Below are 26853 nucleotides of genomic sequence, written 5' to 3'. Positions count from 1 at the left end.
ACAATTTTGAAGAGCATAAAGAAGTGAAAAATGTTAGTTTTAGTACAGTGCCCAAGTGGTGGGAGAGTTGGAGATGTCTACACCATCAGATATTACTTGATATACAAGTAATGTATGGAAGTTTGCTATTATCTAGATAAATAAACCTGTTATCCTAATCTTGATAAGTCTTATGATACCTAGATAATCGGATATACCCTGTATCTAGATAATCGCACACTTCTAATTACAACATGGCTATGTGGGATAAATGTTATACTTTGGCTTTAACTAGCAGCAACTGGATAATGTTGCAACTGTTGTAATACACACTTGGGTGGCCACTGATATCATACATAGTTCAATTACATTTTTAAATTGCTGATTGTCATAATATGCAACAATCCCATCCACACTAGCACTGGTACCATTACATATCTCCCTATTTTGCTGCTTTTCACATAAATCCCTTCTTCATTATTTGTACATTACCATAATTCATGGAAAATATTGAAAATTTACATAAAGATTTCTTACACAAGATTATTCCCACAACTAAAGTATTAACTGTGTAGCCTACTGTCTTTTGCCAATATATTAACTGGCTAGATTTTTGAAGATACAATAAGAATCAAAATCATTACTAAATATTATTTATCATGGTAATTACCAGTGCTTCAAAAGATCAAGATACTCTAATGAAATCATATACATGTAAAATAACTTTCATTCAGTGTAAACCATTTACACAAAATTTTTTTTCATGAAAATAAAGTTAATTTACGGTAATCATTTTAATCACACTAGTATACTCACAAGTGTACATCTCCACTAAGACACTGCAGTTACTACCAACATGTAAATCTCCTCCATCTTTTTCAGCAAGAGCCTTATATAGACTTTCTTCAAAGCTCAAATACGAGTGACCACCACAATACACTGCTGGACCATTTAGTGCACTATTATCTTGAAATATTACTGGAGTATCAAACATAATATCAGAATTGCTGATGTATACAGCTCCTCCTTGGTAGGTAGCAGTATTGTTCACAAAAGTTACTTTAGTGTTCTCATTAAATCTCATTTGTAAACTATCATGTGCATATATAGCACCTCCTCTACTGGCTGTGTTTCTAGCAAATGTAGCTATTGAGTTGCCACCAAATAAAATGGTAGCTGATTTGAGTATGTACACACCACCTCCATAGGTAGCATGATTGTCAATAAATATTAGTGTAGAGTTTTCGTGACATGATATAAAAGGTTTATCCCACCTTGTAAAGAAAACACCACCATTTTCACCACTGTTACTAGTAAAGTTTATTACTGCATTTCCTCCAAATGAGATATCAGAATATTGTGATATATATATAGCACCTCCATCTCTCCCAGTATTGCTGTCAAATGTCACTGTTGAGTCTCCATTAACAAACAGATCAGACTTACCCCCATCTAAAAGTATTGTACCTCCAAAAGCGCTCCCTATATTTTTACGAAATGTAACTACCGAGTTCTCATTTATAAAGATATCAGAACTATGTGACGAACGTATTGCTCCTCCAAATGTAGCCCTATTGTTTTTAAAATCAACCATACAATTTCCTTTGAATAACAAATGGGAGTGGATTACTATTTCTATAGCTCCTCCTCTATCTGTTACGCTGTTACTAAATTTCACAAACGACTTTCCGTCAAATTTAATATCAGAATAGTCGTATGCATATATAGCTCCTCCATTTCCTCCTGCGCTGTTACTGCTAAATCTCACTAGTGAATTGTCAGTAAATAACATATGAGAGTGTCCTGTAGCATATATAGCACCTCCTCCTTGTTGATAGCTTATGCCTGCAGTGTTATTGCTAAAAGTTACCATTGAGTTGCTAACAAATGTGAGTAATGATCGACTTCGGGAGAAAATGCCTCCACCAGTTAAGTATGCATGATTGTTTTCGAACATTACAGATGAATTTATACCAAAGATCATGTCAGAACCTTCAAGAAAAACAGCTCCACCACTAGTAGCCGAATTGTTATAGAATTGGACACTGCAGTTATCAAATTCTATTATAGAGTTAGTACTGAAGATTCCTCCCCCAAACTTTGCTGTGTTTTGCCTGAGTAGTACAGTCCCCAAAACATTCACATGGACATTTGAAAGGTAAATAGGTACTCCTTGGTTGTTACTAAACACTGAATCTTGTAGCAAAAGACTGCAACGGGTTCGGCTTCTAATGTAAACCACACTTCCCACTGTTGGTCCATTTGAGATAAAGCTGCAGTTGTTAATATTCAGCACTGATGGAGGATTAGACACAGTCCTAGATGAGTAGCGTATCGCAGATCCGTAACTGGTGTTATCATTGCTTTGTGTAAACAGGCAATTTTTAATGTATATATCTTCTGACATTTCTGACATTACTACAGCTTGTCTGGTTGAATTATGGAAACAGCAATCCTGGATTGTAATATCAGAAGAGCTGTGAAACTGTAGTCCTCCACAGCCTTGCCAAACAATCCCTTTAATTGTAACATTAGTACAAGAGACAAAATGTAAGTTTCCAGCATTATTACAAAGTACTCTAGCATTAGTTTGTCCTTTTATCAGAATACTATTGACATTTTCTATAGTGATGCTTTTAATCATTGCAACTGAAGTTTCAGCAATGTCAATGACCACATTATTGCTAATATTTGTTAAGGCATCTTCCAAGGAACCAAATCTGCAATTGCCAGTCACACAACATGGAAGACAATCTTGATCATTCTTATTTCCTGGATCACTGGTTACATCACCATGGTCACTGACTATATAAACACAGGGATCAGTAGCACCTTTCACTCCTTCAATACCTTGCAAGAAAAGAAGGAGCAGGAAAGCATCTGTTGTCCTTGCAAGTAGCATACTTGCCAACAAGAAACACCCTGCTACAGCATAAAGATATTCATAGAACTATATATGTAACTATATATAACTATATATTCAAAATAAATTCATCTATAATAATTTATTTACTTTTTTGTGCATGGCTTATGCAAATGCTAAAACAGAAAATCACTTGAATTGGTATCACAAAGCAAGTATGCAATAAGGGAAGGTTCATAAAGTTATTTAAATTTCCTCTGAAAATACAATGACCTTCATCTACTATGTCACTTTTGTGCCAAAATTACCTGAGAAAGTAGCTGCAATAAGACACTACAATATACCAAAACAACCAAGTTGTTTAAAAAGTTTGTGGATCCCTGAATTTAATTATAAAAAGTTGTGAAATCAAAGGTGAAGGCAGAGAAATTACTGTAATGATACAAAATCAACTTTAATAATAAGAGAATTGTACACTATTATATTGATTGACATTAAAATCATTGCAGCCATTTCCAGACTCTTTGTAAGAACATTCCCGGTTTTTCTACAGCTTTGATGGTCTATTGATTTGCAATTGCAAGACGAAATTTGGCCATAGACTGGCTTTGAGAATTTGCATTTTTTTCTTTGCTGCAGGATAAGCAAAATGGTTCTAATTTAATATTTTAATATTATGTGACTCTGGGAAGACTGGCCTTATCACCCATGAAAGCAGATTTAATTTTTCACTCAGAACACAAAGCTACATAAATAAACTATCAAATTTTACAATTGAAATCAGCTAGACTGCTTTAATTTGCTTGCTGCTTTTTTCAAGCACAGTGGTGATCCATACAAGCAGTCCAGGGGCCCTAATGGAGCTCTGGCCAGCCTGGAGATGGATGTATGTGGCTTACAGCACTGTGGTGTTGAATAAAGATCTGTGCTGTAAATGTGACCAAATTTTGGAAATTACTCTTAGGCCACTTCAAGTAAATTTCTTGTTTTTTGGGCCAAACTGAGCTTAATACAGGGCCAGGTCGGTAAAGTTAAAATTAAAATATTAATTTTTGTTGGCTGAAGAGTGATTTTCATGTCAAATGATAGCCTTAGTAAGTTACATCATTATTGCTGTGCTGCTTCCAGCCATATGCTAAAATTATGGAGTGTTCCTCAGTTTGTGATGAGTTACAAGGTAACTTGCAACTTTATTGTGGCATCATTTCTACTTGCAAGGTGATTATGTTATGAACGTAAATATTTTGTACTGAAAAATATAGGGTTGGGCCCGAGAAACAAGAAATTTAGTTTAAGTGGCCTTATGGGCACATTCAAATTTAGTTCTGAAACACAGCATTATAAGTTAAATTCCTACCATAGAATAAACAATAGATACTTTGAATTACAAGAAAATTTTAGAAATATTTGAAAGTGGTTTCTGCTTTGAGGTGGTGACTACCCGATTGCCCACGTTTAATTTTAAGAAACCATTAAGTGACCACTAAGCATTTTTATGGCTTGTGGCTTCCTGTGATGCAATTCATAACCAGCTAGTCTGCATTGAAAAGAGCATGTTATTAAACTAGGAAAGTTCCCACGGGCCTGGTTTATTGAAATTGTTTTCGTAAAAGTGTGTGTGTGTGTGTGTGTGTGTGTGTGTGTGTGTGTGTGTGTATGTGTGTGTGTGTGTGTGTGTGTGTGTGTGTGTGTGTGTGTGTGTGTGTGTGTGTGTGTGTGTGTGTGTATCTACCTATCTATGTTTGTCCGTACGCACCCACGTGAGCAAAATTGCTAATGGTAAAAAGCAGTCAGGATGTAAGAATTGAAGCTAAATTAAGTTTGTATTAAACTTCCACAGACATAAACTTTGCTCTGCAGTGGTTTCTTCTCGGTGGTCTGAAATACGGATATGGCAACACTTGATATACTTCGTGAACGGTCTTCCCTTTCGGTTTTATTTATTTTATTTTCATTGCTTTACAGAAACACATGCGGAATTACAAAGATGGTGAGGTACAAAGAAGATAAAACAACATACAATTGATAGTGATCTGAAGGACAAATGGCAATCTATGCCAAAAGTGTATAAAACTACTTATCAAGACACACAATGGTATGTAGTGTAGCCCAAGAAGCTGGCGCACCACACCATGAGTATATTGACAGGAAGAAAGAAAATGCGATTTTCACACTTTTGTAGCTCTGTGATCTCTCATCTGATTGGAACCAGTTTCACTGCAGAGGTGCCCGCCAAGTAGGCCACCCCACATACCAAATTTGAAGATAATCACCAAAGTCGTTTCCGAGATATGAGTGTCCAACCTTTGTTTTTATTTGTTCGTTTTTTTTCTTCTTCATCTTTTCGCACACTTTGAAAAATTGCTATAAACACAAACACATTAACCGATTGCCTTGAAACTTGGCACACTCAAAGGGAGTCTAAAGGCAAATGCTAGCACCAAGTTTGGTGCAAATTAGGTGAACACTTCATGAGTTATGACCAATTATTCACGTAAAACAAGATTGATTTGTTGTCACGCCTACAGGGTAAACCGCTTTGAAGAATGAGTTGAAAATCAATCAGTGGATAGACCAACCATCGTAGGAGTGCCTTTCGGTGGTTTGAAAGGAATCTAAATAATGATCATGGAGATACGACTCAAAATCAAAGGTATGTAGCAATTGTGCGATCGAGCTTCGTGAATAAAAATACCATTAGTTTTCACTCCTACGGAATGCACAAAGGAACGCAAGGGATACACTTGTAGTTGCATTTAACCGCATGCGAAAAAAACACAAAAAAATGAAACCTTCCCTTTGATGTTGGCAATCTCGATCTCGAAACAGTCAATGTGGATTTGCTTCACTACTTATGTGGTAGTTACTAGTGACATGAGTTTAACTCTAGAGTTTCATAGGGATAGCGTAAATGATGGGTGAGTTACAGGCAAGCCGAATTTGACAAAGTTTGTTTCTGTAAATCCTCACGTGTAGTGGTTGCATCATTTATTGTCTGTGGCATGCGTTTCTGCTTTATTAGTCACGCGACTCACTACCATGAGTCTTGATTGTACAACACACAATAGTGTTTAAGAAAATCTACAAAACATATCTAACAGTCTTTCAAACTACAGTGATGATACAACACATTATACATACAACACAGGTGGAGCAAAATCGCTCAATACCATCTCTGTCAGTAGCAGTTCTTTTTCAATGCAGTCTTTGTGAATCCACTGACCACAACCACATTGCACCCACTCGGCCCCATTCCCAGCTTCTACATCTTCCTCATAAGTCCCTACACACTCAAAGCACTCATACTCAACCTCAGTATCATCGACATCAATACTTGCTGTGGTTGTACCTTGAGTGGTTGGGGTACCAGATCACCGGTGCTACTGTATGACTATTTGTTCTGTTAGCTTTATCATGTGCTTTTTGCTTAGCCAAACATTCTTTCTGCTTTCATTTGCTTAACCTCTCTTGTTTTTTCTTCCTTCTCTTTCTGCTTTTTTTTCTTCCTTTTCTCTCAAAATTTTTAGTCCTTCTGCACTGGTTAAGACTTGTGAGCAAGTTACTCTAGTGGTAGAACTTTTCTTACTGCAGGAACATACTGTACAAGATACTTTGAAACTACATTCGTTTTCTGAGTGATCGGTGTACCGGTTGTGCTGGATGGTGATCCCTTATGTGGTAACCGTATTTGGCGACTGTGCTGAAGTGTTGACTTTAGTAGTTAGAGTACTAGAGGGTGAAACTGATGTGCTTGGTGTTGACATTCTCAACCTGATTGGAAGTGTGATGGCATGCTCTCAGACTGAAACATAAATTGTAAAGCTATAGTCCAACTGGGGTGAATTGATTTATTGAATCTTGATAGCTAGATCTACAGCTCAGTGGCCTAGAGCTACATAGATCTATAGCTTAGCAATGAATCAATCCAAAACATTGTTTCACAGTTGAATCTTACCAATCCAGACTTTGTAGCAAAACAGCACGGGTACTCATTAAAAAGATAACTATTTTTAGAGGCACTTAACACACTTAAAATCCATATTTGCATTTTCAGTAATTTCAAAGGTAAAAGTGTGAAGTTTGGCCAGTAGAAAAGGTCCCAAAGTAATACACTATGTATAACTGTTGGTGATTTTATCACTCACATGAATCGTAAATAAATTAGGAGCATGCACACTATTTTCAGAGGGGGTTTCACCTGAAACCATCACACTGTCGGATCCCAAATAAATGTACCAAAAATCTTCTAATAAAAGGTAATATGGCTGTAAACTCCTTGCACTAAAAGGTTTTTAGAACAACAGAAATGACCAATACATTTTATGCCTTCTGTCTTAAGGCTTACTTTTGCTGGGATAACAGCCATATAAAAACCTTTGAACACAACATTTTGATATTGCTGGGATAATAGCCATAACCAAAATCTTTAAACACAACATTGTTACGTTGCTGGAATAACAGTCTGAAACTGTCCCACTGTGGTGCTATATGCATGCCAGCTAGTTCTAAACTCCTCGCTCAATCAAATGGCTCATTTACCACTAGGTATAGTATTCAATGAGAAAACATTTTTCAGATGTTTTGCTGGTTGCCTACTCCTTCATCTTTGTTTAACATGGTACAATATACTGATGTTGGAATTGCTAGCCAGTTGTAAAATAGCTTTTCTTAAGTCTTTGAGGTAAATGCACTATGAGATATAGACTTCACAGTTGTCACTGAGATAATGAAATTCACAAATGTTCTAACAGTTACAAATTTTGTAGAAATTCATTTTTATTAATGAAACAATAGCTAGATGGAATTATGGTTAATTTTAACTAACTGATTGAATAACATTATGTTCTCTAAGTAAGTATCCTATCTGTATAAGGTTGCACAGTAATGGAAAAAACTCTACATATCCCACTGAAGCCCTACAACACAGCTAAAAAGTATATATGGTATAGCTAAACCCCAGCACTGGTAGTTACATCTCTGAGCCTTTTGTGGACACATTGGTAGATGGCTATTTGCTTACACATTGATCTCCAGAACCTTTTGAAACCACTTATATCTTAGCAGTCATAGCATATCTTAGTTAATGAAACTCATCTTCGGCTTTGCCTGAGTAGGCCTGCGCCTAATATGCCGGCATAATTGTGAGAATAATAGGTCACCAATTTCGTGAAAATAATTCTGGAATAATAGGATGGTTACAGGAATAATTTTAGAATTATCGGACGTCCACGGGAATAATCAGTGGAATTAAGGGGCGTGCCTATTCTTGATTAGCTAGATGAAAGTACTAAACTACTAAGAATGATAGATAGCCAGCATTATTATACAAGTGCTGGCTGAAAGGAGCTGAAAAACCTCTAAATGATCGATATACTCTAATAGAACGCTCAAATACTCGAATAGAGCAGTCAGATCGTTTCATGTTAACAATCTGCAGACAGCATCAGAGATTTAACTGTATGATTATCTGCAAGTTTGAAACTTGTACATGTTATACCAGTGTATCTTCTTTAAGTCTTTCAACAAACATATTGATATCATTATCCACTAATTTTAAACTTAGCATGTAATTATAGCTACAGCTGTAATACACTGATAATTGAAAACTCTTTTGTTATACCTCCGATAGCTATTTTACATCTGTTGTAATGGCTATAACCATTATGTGTAAGGTGGAATGCTTCATTTATGGCTAGCTATTATTAATTCTGACAAAACTACTTATATCAGCATCTTGAGAATTAAGCGACTATAGCTACAGAAACTAAAAAAAAATAAAAAAATAAAAAAATAGTTACAGAAACTAAGTGAGCATTATTATGGAATAATAGGGTAGATAAAAGAATAAAAAAAGAATAATAGGAGAAAATTTTGGGAAATTCTGGAAAGAATAATAGGTAAAATTTTGAGCATATTAGGCTCAGGCCTATGCCTGAGACTTGACCCAATAACTAAGATATCCCTGTGATATAAGTGTGTAACTTACATATGTAACACTCTGGAATGAAGGACAGCTAGATACAGTCTCACAGGACCCACAGGTGTGTGTTTCAGTACCACTTTCCACACGATCCTATTTGATTTTAATTTGATTTAGATTTTTTGTTTAAACTCATGAAATTCGGCATAGCTGTTCTTTCATGCCAGAGTACATAAAGCATACAAAGGCAAAGTACAAAACTGAAGAACACACACAAATAAATAAAGAAATAACAAAAAGTTAGACAATTAAGTAGTAAGACTTAATTAATGAGACAATATCCCGATTCTTGCGGGGTACTACTTCAAATGGCAACTTATTCTACAAGCAAATGGCACTATGCCGGAAATGTGTTCTAACCATGTGACAATGAAGAGTGTTAGCAAAATAGTCCTTACACTGAGTGTTATGGTAGTGCAGCGGCATACCAAAACTATTGTGCACTTTTTGACAAAAGCACCAAAATTGGTACACATGTAGATTATTACCTAACAATTGTTTTTGGATATGGAGGCGCTCACAACTGTACTCATGGTAGCCATAGCAACAGTTTTACAAAATGGCTGCCACACAAATGATTTCAAACACACTATTAGGAATTTTCAGTGCTACTAATGAAAGTTCATTGCAGAATTCTGTACAAAAATGACTGTACGGGGCTGTAGCCAGACCTTTATCTGGGTAGGTTCTTTTAGAAGAAAAGTGGACCTTTTTTGAGGCCCTCTTTATATGGATTACATTATGCTGTGCGAAGCACACCCAGCATGCAAAGCATGCTGAAACTAGGGGGGTCTGGGGACATGCCCCCCCAGGAAATTTTTTGAAAATAGACACTAAAAGGTTGAATTTAGTGGCATTTCAGTCAATAAAAATAACAATTTTTAAGACTAGCTATTTGGATGACATCTGGGAAATATCTCTACTGCTACTGTAATTATACCATCTGCACAGGCATGTGTCTATAATATATTGGAATGTCACAGTGAATAAGAATAGGAAAAATTGAGCGCTCTGTTGGATTGTGCATTGAAGCATGGATGCTATTTATGGGCTCTGTATGGGAAGGGCTTGCCCACCAAAATTTTTATATTATGAAAGTTGTAGTTTAGACAACAATATGGTTTTGTAAAGAAATTAAATAGTTACATATAGATTTTAAAAGAAAATGTAATTGTGACTGTTCTATTAGAGTGATTGTTCTATTAAGGTGGTTGACTGCTCTATTAGAGTATCTCGATCTTGCATTGTCTTACAAGCACTGAATGAGCTAGCTACTCGGAGCACTTAATTTACCTTCTTATTAGTGGTATTTATTAAACTGGAGCTAATGGACTTTTGCTACTGAAAATTGGACTTGTATACTAAAATTGTGTACCTTTTTGCTAAAATTGTGGACCTTTATACTGAAATTGTGGACCTTTTCCCAAGAGGGTGGTTCTTCAGAACCCCCCGAACCCCCCCTGGCTACGGGCCTACTGTATTCCCTCTAGTAGCACCATACTAAATCTTTATTAATATGAATAATGTAAATATTGGTAATTTTATCTTAATCATAATGGACTATTACTGCACGACTGTTATTGTTGTTATAAATATCTAATCCAAAACAGCCAAGCTGTAAAAAAGTGTGCGGCCCTCAGAAAGGCTATGGTGAAAAAAGATGTGAAATCCAAGGTGGCGGCCAAGAAATGGCTGTGATTGTAGGTTAATGGTAAAAATTTTAATAATGAGAATTCAGGTAAATTTTGTAAAGCGGCACAAAAATTCACCCGAATTGTCGTTATTAAAATTTTTACCATTAACCTACCATCACAGCCATTTCTTGGCCGCCACCTTGGATTTCACATCTTTTTTCACCATAGCCTTTCTGAGGGCCGCACACTTTTTTACAGCTTGGCTGTTTTGGATTAGATTTCATTTCTTTTTGTATTTGTATACCCCAAAGCCGGCCTATGGCCAGCTTTGGGACTTTTTTAACCTATGTTTTTTTTCTTTACTACAGGAAGAAGAAAAGATGAAGTAGATGTACTTTAAATATTTTATCAGTAAATGTACAAATTATATATATGTGACCGGATTTGCGAAAAGGGGTCTTCCACACACATCCAATTTACGAACTTTGGCAGTTCATAATGTCAGATAGGAAAATAGTATTGCCTTGAAATTTGGACAGTGATGAGTAACAACATAGGTTAATACATGAACAAAATTTCAGGTTAGTATCTTCTTTGAGCACAAAGGTATGGTCATTCAAGTTCATAGAATTGGATGTGTGTGGAAGACCCTTTTTCGCAAATCCGGTCACATATAATACATATGTGACCGGATTTGCGAAAAGGGGCCTTCCACACATCCAATTTGCCAACTTTGACAATTGATAACTTCAGATTGGAAAGAGCTATTGCCTTGAAATCTGGGCAGTGGTGATTTCTTTGCAGCTGAACTCTCTACATGATGGTTTCTTTGTAGCTGAACTCTCTACAAGGTAATTTCTTCTAGCTGATCTCTCTACAGGGAGATTTGTTTGTAGCTGAACTATCTACAAGGTAACTTCTGCTAGCGGATCTCTCTACAGGATGATTTGTTCGTAGCTGAATTCTGTACAGGTGATTTCTTTGCAGCTGAGCTCTTTACGGTTTCTTTGTAGCTGAACTCTCTACAAAGTAACTTCTTCTAACTGATCTTTCTACAGGGTGATTTGTTTGTAGCTGAACTATCTACAAGGTAATTTCTTCCAGCTGATCTCTCTACAGGCTGATTTGTTTGTAGCTGAATTCTGTACAGATGATTTGTTTGCAACTGAGCTCTTTACAGAATGGTTTCTTTGTAGCTGAACTCTCTACAAGGTAACTTTTCTAGCTGATGTCTCTACAAGGTGACTAGTTTGTAGCTGAACTCTCTACATGGTGGTTTCTTTGTATCTGAACTTTCTACAAGGTGACTTCTTCCAGCTGATCTTTCAATAGGGTGATTTGTTGTAGCTTCACTCTCTTCAAGGTAACTTCTTCTAGCTGATTTCTCTACAGGGAGATTTGTTTGTAGCTGAACTCTCTACAGGTGATCTGAATTCTGTACAGGTGATTTGTTTGCAGCTGAGCTCTTTACAGAATGATTTCTTTGTAGCTGAAATCTCTAAAAGGTAACTTCTTCTAACTGATCTTTCTACAGGGTGATTTGTTTGTAGCTGAACTATCTACAAGGTAATATCTTCTAGCTGATCTCTCTACAGGGTGATTTGTTTGAAGCTGAATTCTGTACAGGTGATTTGTTTGCAGCTGAGCTCTTTAAAGGTAATTTCTTCTAGCTGATCTCTCTACAGGGAGATTTGTTTGTAGCTGAACTCTCTACAAGGTAACTTTTCTAGCTGATGTCTCTACAAGGTGGCTAGTTTGTAGCTGAACTCTCTACATGGTGGTTTCTTTGTAACTGAACTTTCTACAAGGTGACTTCTTCTAGCTGATCTATCAATAGGATGATTTGTTTGTAGCTTCACTCTCTACAAGGTAACTTCTTCTAGCTGATCTCTGTACAGGGAGATTTGTTTGTAGCTGAACTCTCCACAGGTGATTTGTTTGAAGCTGAACTTTCTAAATGATGGTTTCTTTGTAGCTGAACTCTCTACAAGTTAACTTCTTCTAGCTGATCTCTCTACAGGGTAATTGTTTGTAGCTGAATTCTGTACAGGTGATTTGTTTGCAGCTGAGCTCTTTACAAAATGGTTTCTTTGTAGCTGAACTCTCTACAAGGTAACTTCTTCTAACTGATCTTTCTACAGGGCAATTTGTTCATGGCAGAATTTTATACAGGGTGATTTCTTTGCAGCTGAACTCTCTACATGGTGGTTTCTTTGTAGCTGAACTCTCTACAAGGTAACTTCTTCTAGCGGATCTCTCTACAGGGTGATTTGTTTGTAGCTGAATTCTGTACAGGTGATTTGTTTGCAGCTGAGCTCTAAACAGAATGGTTTCTTTGTAGCTGAACTCTCTACAAGGTAACTTCTTCTAGCTGATGTCTCTACAAGGTGACTAGTTTGTAGCTGAACTCTCTACATGGTGGTTTCTTTGTAACTGAACTTTCTACAAGGTGACTTCTTCTAGCTGATCTCTCTACAGGGAGATTTGTTTGTAGCTGAACTCTCTACAGGTGATTTGTTTGAAGCTGAACTCTCTAAATGATGGTTTCTTTGTAGCTGAACTCTCTACAAGCAAACTTCTTCTAGCTGATCTCTCTACAGGGAGATTTGTTTGTAGCTGAACTCTCTACAGGTGATTTGTTTGCAGCTGAGCTCTTTAAACAATGGTTTCTTTGTAGCTGAACTCTCTCAAGGTAACTTCTTCTAGCTGATGTCTTTACAGGGTCACTAGTTTGTAGCTGAATTCTCTACATGGTGGTTTCTTTGTAACTGAACTCTCTACAGGGTAACTTTTTCTAGCTCATCTTTCTACAGGGTGATTTATTTGTAGCTGAATTCTGTACAGGTGATTTGTTTGCACCTGAGCTCTTTAAAGAATGGTTTCTTTGTAGCTGAACTCTCTACAAGGTAACTTCTTCTAGCAGATGTCTCTACAAAGTCACTAGTTTGTAGCTGAGCTCTCTACATGGTGGTTTCTTTGTAACTGAACTCTCTACAAGGTGACCTCTTCTAGCTGATCTTTCTACAGGGTGATTTGTTTGAAGCTGAACTCTCTACAAGGTAAATTCTTCTAGCTGATCTCTCTACAGGGAGATTTGTTTGTAGCTGAACTCTCTACATGATGGTTTCTTTGTAGCTGAACTCTCTACAAGGTAACTTCTTCTAGCTAATCTCTGTACAGGGAGATTTGTTTGTAGCTGAACTCTCTACATGATGGTTTCTTTGTAGCTGAACTCTCTGCAAGGTAACTTCTTCTATTGATCTCTCCACAGGGCGATTTGTTTGTAGCTGAACTCTCTACATGGTGGTTTCTTTGTAGCTGAACTCTACAAGGTGATTTTTTCTAGCTGAACTATCCCTTTCCATGGTTGCATGAACTCCCTACAAGGTAACTTCTTCTAGCTGATCTCTCTACAGGGTGACTTGTGTGTAGCTGATCTCTATACAGGTTTCTTGTTTCTAGCTTATCTCTTGAATTCTCTTCAGGGTGACTGCTCTATTAGGATGACTGCTCTATTAGAGTATCTCGATTGCACCAAGTTGGATTTCGTGTTATAACTCCGTGGCTTTAAGTCTGATTCTTCTACACCATTGATGATCCTTTCTAAGATGATTACTCCATCTGTACAACGATTTTCAAAGCATTACCCCAAGCGGTTTATCTGGTAGGCGTGGCAAGCAGTCGTTTTTTTTGTTAGCTAATCTCGATTGCGTAATTGTTGTACACTGTTGGTTTTTTCGTTGTATCTTCCTGTTTTTTAGCTCGATTTCTTTCAAACCACAAAAGGTTTGAGGTTCAATAGTTAACCTATTCACCCACCGATTTTCAGCTTCTTCCCATACGCGGTTTACCCTGTAGGCGTGACAACGTATTGGTGTTATTTTTCGTGAATAATCGCTCATAACACTTTGCCTGTTTATCGTATTCCAGCCAATGTTGGTACAGAGATGCGCCTTTACATCCCCTTTCTGTGTACCAAATTCCAAGGCAATCGGATATGGCGTTCGAGTTTTATAGCAGTTTTTGTAAGTGTGCGACAAGAAAAAGAAAAATAAGAAGAAAAAAACCGAAGAAACTGAGCTTGGTGATCATCTGCTGGGGTGCTCTCATGGTCCCTTGAGGATCCAGCGTCATAATGCTTTAGTGTCTGTTGTACACCATGCCTTGCTCCAAGATCACCCTGGTGTTCTTAGGGAGCAAGGCATTCCATCTGACAGATCTCGTCCTGGCGACATATACCACCCTGACTTTCATCTTGGTCGTCCTGCCTATTTTGATCTCTCCTTCAGGAGTACCACTCAGTCTGCTGTCATATCTTCTGCTTCTTCTCAAGCTGGGGTGGCCGCTGCTGTTGGTGAGATAGCTAAGGACAACCAATACCAGGACATTGTGAATGATAATGGAGGAGATTTTATCCCTCTTGTATGTGAGACCTTTGGTGTTTGGTCACCATATGCCCTATCAATTTTAGGATCCATAGCTGACAGAACAACTGTTAGAAACGGTTTACCTCGAAAGTTTGCTAGGCGCCAACTTCTCCAGCAACTGTCTGTGACTTTGTGGAGGTACAATGCAAAAATGATACTCCGCCAGTATTCGCTTACTGCTGAGGACGAATTTCCTGACTTTGACATTGGTTAAGTTAAGTACGTATAGGTAGTAATAAGTATATAGTTAGGTAATAAGTAGTAGTATGTTGTAGTTTTCAGTATGTACGTGTGTTATGATCATCATAGTTTTCATTATGTCAAAGAAACTGAGCCAATTTTTGAAGTCGCATATCTCGGGAACGCGCGAAGCGATTTCACTCAAATTTGGAATGTGGAGTACTGCAGTTGGAGGGCATGTCCACAGCAAAACTCGCCTTGTTTCATCAAGGAAGCACAGAGCTACGGAGGTGCGAAAATTACGTTTTCTTTCTTCCTGTCAATATACTCACGGGTGTTACGCGCCGGCTTCTTGGGCCGCACGCGACACACTACCGTGTGTCTTGACTAGAATAATATAATATTCTAAACTCTCTGAGTGTGTGATATAAGATTGAACTTTGTTCAGTTTATTGGATATTCTCTCTCACACTTGCAGAGAGCAGTGCATTGAACTTCTTGCAGCTACAACAGATTAGCTCATAACAGGTTTTCAATGCTTCTTGAAGTGTGGTCCAGTGTGGTTCATATAGGCCACCATCTGTCTTAATTTAACCCCAACTACTTGGAGAAGGAAGCACATGGTCTGGGGAACCCCTTGGAAGACAGATTGCTTGACATGCTGCTCCAGAGCAGTGCATGTTGGTGGAAGTCTCTTTCCAGATGCTGTCTTTGCAAAGAGCTTCTTCCTAGCCTAGTTAACATTAATGTAGGCACTTGTTCAGTCATAGATAAGAATGGCAAACCTCTTGATGACATGCATAGTTTGTTCTGAAATCTCAGTTGGTGCTTGTGCTAGCTCCAGCAGTGCATTAGTAAGTTCCAGGAACAAATTCCATATAGTCCATGCAGGTTTTCTTGCCATGTCCAACAAACACTGACATGGTGTCACATACAGTTAGTGCACGGAACAGAGGAAGAACATGCAAACTCTCTGATCCCAGTTGAGTACTTCACTTTGATGGGCTGCCATATATCGGAAATTTTTCCTGATCCAAATGCTACCCAAACTTCCATCTTTAGCTGGTAGAGTTTCAGCTACCATCATTGCCAACACCACAACATCTGTATCAACAGTATGTACCAGTATTTGATGATGGCCATGTTTTTTTCTTGTGTAGAACTGTGATGGAGAGATGAGATGGCATCTACCTGTTTACGCATGTGTTTAACACTGTTATACTTCCAAAATCTGGGTAATGGAAAGTGCTGCTGGTGTTGAAAATTCACAAAGTTGGTCCTTGATACTTCGGCCTTCCAACACCATACTTACTAGTGAAAGCAGAAAGTGTGCATGGTACAGACCTTTCCTGACAAATGATCCAATGAAGGATGTGGAAGTCAAACATGTGTCAGTGTACAATTTGTGCAGACGTGCTAGATGAACAGCTTCACTGTTACTGTCTTGGTCACAGACTTTGTCAAGTGCAGCACCAATATCTTTATATCAAAATACAAGCATAATATCTCTCCCCTTACGCTGAGCTTGCATATCTGGAAAATGAGCAAACAGTCTTTGCTTCAATTTGGTTGCACATGTATGCATTCGTTTGTCACTATGACTCCAAACTGTTGTATTCTATACATGTAGAGTTGTGCAATATCATTGAGTTTGAAAGCCATTGGAGTGCATGCTTCCAAAAAAACTTCAATATACATTACAAGCTCAGCAAACACAATTCCTGATACTTCATCATCTTTACTACTTATTTGTTGCTGAGCAGCTTGCACCTTCCTTGCACAGTTGTATAGAGCCAATAAACACTTTGTGTGGTACTTAGCTTCCAAGGCTACCATATCAGTTTGGCCAAGAGAAAACTGTCTCCAGTGAGTTTATTATTATTATTATTGTTTACTGTGCAAAACCTCTTACAAAGAGTATATACAAGTACAGATAATAAATCAGCAAAATTAATTATGTGGTTAATTGATGTTCAGCTAGCCTTGCTTTAAATTGGTCTAAACTTGAACAGGTGATGAGGTCGTTGGGTAAGTTATTCCAAATCTTTATACTTGAAGGGAAGAATGAGTTAAGGTATGAGTTTACTCTTGTGTTTGGCTGTAGCAGCCTCATTGAATGACCTCGTAGAGAGTAGTTAGATGGAGCTGGTATGAGTATGGTATCAGCCGGTATATCTATTAATTGGTGCATGATCTTAAACATTGTGATCGCTTTCAGCTGGTTTCTGCAGTGAGCCAGAGGTGGCCAATTCAAATTTTGTAACATGTTTGTGACACTTGCATATGAAGAATAATTATTATACACAAACCTCGCACACCGTCTTTGAACTGATTCAATAGCTAAGATATCCTTTTGTGTATAAGGGTCCCAGACCACACAGGCATACTCTAGGATTGGTTTAATAAGTGACTTGTAACAACTCACTTTGACCGAGATTGGGCAGCTATGAAGGTTACGTTGTAAAAATCCTTTGATACCGTTAGCTTTGTTAGTTATCTGTCTAATGTGTTCAGACCAGGATAGCTTCGAGTCAATGGTAAGACCTAGGTACTTGGTGTGCGTCACCTCCTGCACAACAGTGTCATACAAAGTGTAATGGTAAAATATAGGCTTTTTCTTGTGTGTTATTCTGATGAATTCACATTTCTTAACATTAAAGGCCATTTTATATTTATTTGCCCATCTTTCCAAAATAGTTAGATCTTTCTGAAGTTGGTAACAGTCTTCTTTTGAGTTAATAGGGGTGTACAGAATGACATCATCTGTATATAATCTTACTGTCGATAGTATGTTTTTTGGTAAATCATTTATGAAGCATAAGAACAATAATGGAGCAAGAACGGTTCCTTGTGTAACTCCTGATGTCACTTGACTTATGTCACTTTGCTCACCATTAACTAATACCTGTTGTCGTCTTCCAATAAGAAAATCTTTCAACCATTCCAAAGTGTTGCCCCGGATACCATAATGATGTAGTTTATGGTAAAGATGTTGGTGTGATACCTTATCGAAGGCCTTAGAGAAATCTAAAAGAATTGCATCAGTTTGTCCATTGTTGTTTAAGGATTCAGCAAAGCCATTGATAGTAAGTAGAAGTTGTGTCTCGCAAGATCGACCATGGCGAAAGCCATGTTGCTCATCACACAAGATGTTGTGTTGAGAAAGGTGGGAGAAAATGTGTGAATATATTATATGTTCTAAGATCTTGGAGCATATGCATGTTAATGATATGGGTCTATAGTTGCTGCAGAGGGTACGGTCTCCCTTTTTGAATACTGGGACAATATTCGCCTTCTTCCAATCAGGTGGGACTCTGGATTGATGGATGGATGCTTGAAATATAAGTATCAAAATGGGAGCTATTTCAGTGCTGCACAACTTCAGGAAATGGGCAGGAATTTTGTCAGGTCCAGGTGCTTTAGAGATATCTAACTCATTTAGTAAGTTGAGAACTCCGTTGACGTCTACAGAAATGGTGGAAATAGCAGGAAAAGGTAAGTCAGAGATAGTTGGAGGAGTTTCTGATGAATGCGGTGTAAAAACTGAGGTAAAATAATTGTTCAGTAGTTGTGCTTTAGTATGGTTGTCGTTATATATGTTGTTATTATGTCTTAAGGAGGCAACACCAAAATTGTCCTTCCGTTGTCTTTTAATATAGGACCACAATCGCTTGGTTATTGCACCATTTTTATCAGTGAGGGATGATATATATCTGTGATATGCTCTACGGCTTTCTTGCTGGACTGTCTTTTTGAAATTTCTATATGTTTGCCATTTAATTGGACAGCTGGATGATTTTGCTAGGTTGTATAGGCGTTGCTTTTTACGTGAAAGACGTTTGATGTGAGAATTAATCCATGGTTTCTTATTTCCAGTGTTGGAAAGCTTTGTAGGTATATATGATAAACATATACAACACAAAGATTTAAATTCCTCCCACAAGGTATTAATTGAGGTAGATGTAGAGTATCTGGTGAAAAAATTGGAGCTAAATTGTTCTATAATGGATCTAATAGATGGCATATCGGCCTTGTGCCAGATGTAGATGGTTCTTGGGCTATGTTGCTGAGGAGCAAAAGAGATTAATGATTGTATAACAACTGCTTCGTGGTCACTAATTCCAGGAACAGTGTGACAGGATTTGACTAGAGATGGTCTGTTAGTAAAAAATACATCGAGAATATTGTTTCCTCTGGTAGCAGAGTTGACTGTTTGGGTAAACCCACATTCTTCAACAAAGTCAATAATAGTATCACATAAACTAGAAGGGTACGTGAAGTTACTGATATGATTAGTGTCCCAGTTGATGTTTGGTAAATTGAGGTCTCCAGCAATCCAAACAGGTGAAGTAGGGTAGCGATCAACAATACTTTTGAAAAAGTGACATAGATTTGTCACGCTGTCTGGCTGTCTATTTGGCGGTCTATAGAAGGCACATACAATTAGAGTCTGTTGATTAGCAAGGGTGAGTTGACAAGCAATAGCTTCTGTATCATAATTTATATTCAAATGATGACAATTCAGTGAGTTACGGCAGGCAATCAAAACACCACCATATCCATCTGGCCTATCCCTTCTAAAGATGTTATAGTCTGTTGATAAAAACTCACTTGACAAGACTTCAGGTTTAAGCCAGGTTTCAGATATTGTAATAATGTCAGGATCTTGTTCATGTAGTAAGTTGTCAAAGGAGACTTTTTTGGCCATGATGCTCTGAATATTTAAGGACAATAATTTAAGAGAATTTTCAGTTGAATTTTGTGGTGGGGAATTATTTGTAACTGTATAAGTTGTTGAAGGGGGTGGAGTATTATTATTATCAGTGCGGAAGGTAGCTATTGCTTCCTCCGCACTATCTTCCCATTTTTTATCTGGAAAGCTCGGCCCCCTCTATTGCATTCTCTCAATTCTGCTCTAAGCTGTTTGTTGTACTCTTGTTCTTTGGGGGTGAGGTCTGGTGTTATAAAAATACTCTTGTATACAGGTGATGCATCGGAGCTTCTCAGCTTCGTGCTATTTTTAAGGATAGTTGTCTTTTCAGTATCAGAGGATAGACTAATCTTCAGCAATCTGGGTTTTGCACCTTTCTTCCCTAAGTGGAAGGCTTTATTTATCACCACTTTAGTACTGAACTGAGTTTGGCACATTTTGGTTACAAAATCAACATCATGATTTTTTCTAGTCAGGCCGTCTTCTGATGAAGATTCTGGGACATTGTGGATCATTAAATTCAGACGTCTCTTTCCCTTTTCTTTTTCTTCATTAATAAATGTTGCTACTACTTCTTGTATGTTGTTATTAGAAGCAGTAGAGGGCTTGTTGTTCAAAATACTAGGATTTTCACTGGTAGAGGTAGTTGGTGTGGGGTTGTGCAAAGGTGGTTTATTGGTAGGAGTAACATTCTTCTTTTCTAACTCTGACACTTTCTGCTCTAAGGAAGCAATGGTAGATTTCATGCCCGAAATCAGATGTTCATATTTGTTAATTCAGCAGGAAGGGCACATAAATGGGTTGTTGGAGGTCTTATAATTGATCAATGCCTTCTTGCCTTCTTGGGTAGGCCAATGCAGCGCCTATGTACCCAGCTGTCACAATCTCCTTCGCAAAATATTGATTCATCATCATCACAGTCATCTGACGCTTCATGATGTAATACTTCTCCTAGACAAACCGGACAACAAAAGGACTCACCTTCTGTGGTCAGTTTAGGTTCCTTTCTTCCTTGTGTTTTCCCGTCCGGTGATTCTATTTCATCTGCATTACGTTTGCTGGAACGACTATCCATCTATACTCCAATTACAGCACTCTGTTACCTCCAACTCGAGGTTCAACAGTAGTAAAGTGACAAATACTTGAGATTAAGCCAAGCCAGACCAAAAAGCAAAACTAGATGGTAAAAAATCACGGTACTTGGGTCTGTCAAAGAACCAGACGAGACCCTAGCCACAACAATCACGTGATTTTTTTTTTTTTTTTGTTTAGCACACTTGTGTACACATTGGTCCACTTGAAAAGTTGTCACCTCATGTAGGCCATCAGTACCTGGTCCACCTTCTTCACCACAGAAAAAACACAATTCCCCACCAGACTTAAGTAAAGACTGCAATATACTACACTCGTGTGGAGCATTCTATTTCTGGGCTTTGATGCTCCCTATTTCCTGCTGTTTGTAGCATTTGGTTGTTGTAATGGAGCCTACATGTGTTATGCCACTTATTGTAATCATAGCTGCTTCAATACCTTGTCCTTCATTCAGTCTATCTAATGGCAAGGTCCTTGGTAACTTTCCAAATTTGACCAGGTTTACAGCAAGTCATTGATATCCCTTTCCAATGTCATTCTTTTTTGAATTCAAAAGAAACATTCTACTGTCACTTCCTGACATATAACACAAAACTCCTGGTTTGTACCAGCTGGCTGTTGAGATGAAGATGTTCCCAAATATCAATATACTAGCTGTAGTACCTGCCCTATCGTGCAGGGCAGTATGTACAATGACATGGAAATTAAATGAAATTACAGTTGGTAATATACTATTATAGATACTTTATAAAAGACTAAGGAAACAATGTGGTGTAAGGATTGCGTGAATGCAATAATTGTGGAGAAGTGCACTCTTATTGGAATATTTTGTGACTTAAGTTGCTCAAATTCTACCATCAACCAAACATACCATGAATTACTGTAATCTGCACTACAACGATTCTGTTATGACAAAATATAACGGCTTTATAAAATATAACAGCATGGGCACAGAGTGGGGGCTAGCAAGAAATAATAAATGAAAACAAAACAATTTGAGTCATCCAGCCCAAGACAGCTCATGGAAAAAACCTGCCAGCCTTTTCTTTTGTTTTGCTGCACAGGAAAAATGCTCCACTCTGCTTTGTATGCATGTGTAGAAAGAGTTCAAATCATTGCTGCAAAGTCTATAAATAACTCCCATTTTCACAACGTGCCCCACGTTGTGAAGAACAGTCTGCCACGGGACCGTGTCATTTCACTGTGTAGCTGCAGTCATCCCTCCTCCGAGCAAACCATCCAAGATATGCATAAAGACAAAAGAATAGAAAAGATAAATAGTTTCACACATACATAAATATACAAAGCAACCATCTGATACATTTTTTTTACCATAATACCTTCCTTACCACCATCCACAGGTGCTGATCCACAATATCACAAAGCAGCAGTAGCAGCAGACAAACCTAACTAAGGTGCATGTGTTTGCCTATCTAAAAACCTCACTATAGACTACATTACGTGTTTTGCAATCCCCTCTAACTAAAAGTGTCAATCTATCTGCTGAACCTACCCTAGATAGTGCCACATAAAGCATGCCGTGTGTGAAGCTTTCGTCCGTCAAATCTAATCCTACAGCCTTAAAAGTTTGGCCCTGGCTTTTGTTAATGGTCATGGCAAAGCAAAGTGCAATTGGAAATTGAAGCCGTCTAAATTCAAAAGGCAAAACCGAGTTACTCGGAATGAGAGGAATGCGTGGTATTATAATATCGTGTCCTGCATATCTACCGTGAGAAATCTTGGCCTCTACTGTGTTAGCCGACAGTTTAGTAACTACACACCTAGTGCCATTAGTAACCCTTGGAGGATCTAGAGAGCGTAGAATAATAATAGGAGCGCCTACTTTAAGTAAGAGAAGATGCTGAGGTAGTCCAGATACCTCTAAAGAGTTCAAGAATTCTGTTGGAAAGTGAACAGCCTGAGATTCATCAGGTATGGTGTCCAAGGACCTGTAGTCACAGCAGTCACCATGTAACTGCTCCACCAGAGTCATGTTGATGGAATGAGTGGTCTTGTTAAGAGGAGCAAGAATGCAGCGTTCAGAAAGCCAAGTCCCTAAAGTTAGAGAGCAAATCTGGATACACCCTGGAAACCAGTTCCTCCTTGCTATCCACAAAGGTTCCCATGGTGTCAGGTAGCTGGACAACACTGAGGCAAGCATCGGTAGGATCACCCTACGACCAACATTCCTGGGGTCACCATCCCCATCTACCATTGCATCCCGCAAATCCTGGTAGCAATCAGCACGTAGTGCCTTTTAAGCATCGGTAGGATCACCCTACGACCAACATTCCTGGGGTCACCATCCCCATCTACCATTGCATCCCGCAAATCCTGGTAGCAATCAGCACGTAGTGCCTTTTGCTCACGCCCGAGAAACTGTAAGCGCTCAGTTTCAATCTTACAGTAGGCATCAACCAGGAATTGCTGGAAAAGCCTTTTAGCCTTAAGCAATACAGGCACTTGCTGCCTGACCATGATGTGGTAGCGGTAATTAGCCAATTTCAGGTTGACGTGCCATCCATCGGTGCCATAAGAAAAGAGTAAAGGATACTGTAAAGGATCATACCCCCTATGAAGTTCAGAAATGCGCTGCAAAGACCCATCCCTATAGTGCAAAACTATGTCCCTATTATTTACATTATCATTAGGCATTAGCACTCCTACCTCGTCACACATCGGGCTATTGTACCTCCTAGCATGCTCTCCTATAGGCCGTTTGTTCTCATTAATCACTACCCTAATATTTGCTGGCTCATCATGCTGCTCAAATATTTCTTTAGCTACCTTAATAAGTTGAACATAGTGATTATCGTCATGCAAAAGCTCAGTAATACCCCTAACTATGTCAAGCCTTAACCCATCAACTATCCCACATCTTGTAGCTAATTCAGTTTGCTGGTTGTCGATAAAATAAATTTGGGAAAATTTAGGAGACTCACCTGTTGATGGAACTAAACTACCTATACGATGATAGACTTGACCCTGCACTCTAAAAGAAGGATTGAAGCCAGACATAGTTATCTCGTTACAGCCAAAGCTTGTCATTTGAAATGCACTATTATACTTACGTATGCTAGCTAGAAAATGTTTACCTGCTGTGTTTGTACCTTCACACAGGTGTCTCAAGAATGACTGGGGCTGTGGAAATGCCTCTAACTGGACATTACCCTTCAAGCAACAAAGGGATTCGGTCTCCTGGGGAAATTTTAATGCGCCGCAGTGTGTGCATTCTACACTAAGTGTGCCTACATCTGTAATGTTGAAGAAGTTGTGTGGCTGATAGTTAAGCCCCCTAAAGCTTGGGTACGTGTGTGCTTGCACGTACCTGTTGTCTGCGTGCTGTGTTAGCCTGCTGCTCCAGAGCTCTGTAGAGTGGATCAGCTCGAGCTTGTAGATGGGAAGCTGTATCTTGTTGTTGCTCCTCCCTCCTTGTTACTGGGTCTTCACGCCAAGTCGACGGGCAGCTGTATCACGCTGCTGTTCTTCTTCTCTGGAGGCCGGGTCCGCACGCGCAAGTCGACGGGCAGCTGCATCGTGGATCCGTTCCTGTGATCTTCTTTCTTCGTCCTGGCGGGCCACACGATGGGCTTCTGCGTCACGTTGTCATCGTCTCTGTTGTGAGTCGAGTTCACACCTAGCACTGGATGAGGTGGTAGCTCCAGTTGAAGCCTCCTGGCGGCGCAGTATTTGTCGTTCTGCTTCTTCCCGTCTCTTCTCTGGATCCAATCTTTGGTTCTGCTTGCGTCTCTTTGCTTGAAACGCACAAAAAGTAGACGATCGTTTTCGCTTAGGCGGCATGCTCCGGCATGCTTACACAGCACATCAAATGAATTTGAATTAGAAATATCACGTGTGTACAGTTGGCAAAAACACATGCAGTACAGTGCGAAAAAAGGTGTACTGAAAAGGTGCCCAAAACGAAAAAAAAAACAGTTAACACCAGCTGGACTCGAACCCACAACCTCGCGCACGTAAGACAGACACCTAAACCATTAACCTATCTACTTCACCACATTGTTACAGCAATATTTTTGTCTTATAAAGACTTGTACAAATGGACTGGGATAGGTGTTTACTTGCGGTTTGCATGCGGTTTATAGAAAGAATTCAAGCGAATTTTAGTCTACACACCTGCCTTCAACGGCCCGTAGACGACTAACGATAGCTCGCACGAACTTTTCGAAAGCGCCATTGTTGAGCTCAATAATCAGCGCTTCCGTGACGCCAAAGACGCTTTGAAACGCGCAGCGGTGCGAGAGTACAATGCGTGACATCAAATGGAATACAGACAGACAGACGGCTTTTCACTCTTATAATATAGATAAATTTAAACTTCTTGGAGGATGACATGGTTGTGTTGACAAGCTAGACAACACTGGGTCCAATTGTGATAGATAGTTCTAAGTACAATCCAAGGGTTTCGAAGCGATTTAGTAATGGACAATCAATCTGCATACGAAGGAGACGGATTACCTCAACTACACGTGTTCACACTCAAATAAAGCAGTGCACCACTTAGAAATACAAGCACGTGATACAGTATAGCACAAAGTCTACATTACATAATAGTTATATTAATAGTATCGCTGTTACTAGTTTATGACATCCTCCGGGGGGCCACATAATGTTTTGGTCCACTCTTTAACTTGTTGTCTTCCTCTTTATAGCTGCTTGACGAACAGGTCGAATTCTCTCAGGCATAGAATTATCATCTGTTTGTTCCACTGTGGAGCTTTGAACATCACTGTTCGATGGGTTTTCCTTAGGTGAGGAATTCTGTTTGCATAAAGTATCCGATTCTGCAGTAGTGATTTCCAGCGGATATAACTTGGTTATCGGCCGATTTGTCCTGCCAATGGATGTTCTAATATTTGCTGCTCTGATTAGACCATCTGCTCCTGGAATGGTATCCTCCACTACTGCGAGATGCTAATTGAGATGAGCAGTATCATCATGCACTAAGACAATAGCTCCTGGCTTTACTGTTTGAATATTGAAGCCACTTGTTTGGTGAAACTCTCAAAGCCCAGTTAAATATTCTTGCCTCCATCTGGTCCAAAAGTGCTGTAACAATGTTCCTTGTTTCTTGGCTCTTGTTTGAATGTCATTATCTCCAAAATCAGGATCACTGTAGTCATACTCAGGAATCACATGGTAGGACACACAAACAACTTTTCTACCATACAGTAGGTGGGCGGGAGTGATGGGATCAGGGTCATTGATGTCTGTGGGAACAGTAGTGAGAGGCCGGTTGTTAACAATACCCTCTACTTCTACAATTAGTGTTTGCAGGCTGTTAAGTGTTGTGAATGCCCTTCCCAGGACCTTCTTCAAAACTAGTTTGGTCAACCCAATTAGCCTCTCCCAGAATCCCCCAAACCAGGGGGCTCTCTTGGGAATGAACCTCCATTCTACCCCAGTCTTAGCTAAGGCATTAGTAAGTGAGGGTGAGGAGAATAAGGATTTCAATTCCTCAGCAGCTGACAAAAATGTTGAAGCATTGTCAGAGAGGACAAGACGCGGTAGGGATCGTCTAGCACTAAACCGTCTAAAGGCCTGCAGAAAGCACTCTACAGTGAGATCCGTTACAATCTCCAAGTGTGCTGCACGACTCACAGCACACGTGAATAGGCAGATGTACACTTTAGTTCCTCCTCCATTACCTCTCACGTACAGTACACCTGTGAAGTCAATACCAGTGACCTCATATGGCATAGATTGTTGTACACGGGCCTTTACTAGTGGTGGGGGATCCGGTGCAGTGTATGGTTGACCAGCTAGTTTCCTGCAGGTCACAAACTTCCTCAGCAAGGATCTGATCCTTTGCCTTGCACATGGCACCCAATACATCTGACGAAGGGACGTCAGTGTCATGCTTACCTCAGCATGGTATTGTTGCTTATGAATGTGCCAGATGAGGAGAGAGGTGAATGGGTCCTTTTGTGGTAGAAGGTAGGGAAACTTAGCTGATTCTGAGAGTGACG

At 39.0% G+C, this 26853-nt stretch overlaps 2 protein-coding genes across 2 annotated transcripts; both read right to left on the bottom strand.

The window, feature by feature from the left end:
- Nucleotides 1-754: 754 nt before the first annotated feature.
- On the bottom strand, nucleotides 755-2881 carry LOC136255272 (probable outer membrane protein pmp6). Its single transcript, XM_066047998.1, has one exon. The coding sequence runs from the start codon at nucleotides 2879-2881 to the stop codon at nucleotides 755-757; it is 2127 nt and encodes a 708-aa protein (XP_065904070.1).
- Nucleotides 2882-25888: 23007 nt separating this feature from the next.
- On the bottom strand, nucleotides 25889-26743 carry LOC136255271 (uncharacterized). The gene has a single exon (XM_066047997.1). It carries the CDS (start codon nucleotides 26741-26743, stop codon nucleotides 25889-25891), a length of 855 nt encoding a protein of 284 aa, XP_065904069.1.
- Nucleotides 26744-26853: the final 110 nt, after the last annotated feature.

This window comes from Dysidea avara, chromosome 5 (assembly GCF_963678975.1).
Source record: "Dysidea avara chromosome 5, odDysAvar1.4, whole genome shotgun sequence".
NCBI lineage: Eukaryota > Metazoa > Porifera > Demospongiae > Dictyoceratida > Dysideidae > Dysidea > Dysidea avara.
The sequence above is the reverse complement of the archived record's forward strand: the minus strand, read 5'-3'. Positions and strand labels throughout refer to the sequence as shown.

Coding starts and splice junctions, on each gene's coding strand:
- LOC136255272 (XM_066047998.1), bottom strand. CDS start 2,881: ATGCTACTTGCAAGGACAACAGATGCTTTCCTGCTCCTTCTTTTCTTG.
- LOC136255271 (XM_066047997.1), bottom strand. CDS start 26,743: ATGACACTGACGTCCCTTCGTCAGATGTATTGGGTGCCATGTGCAAGG.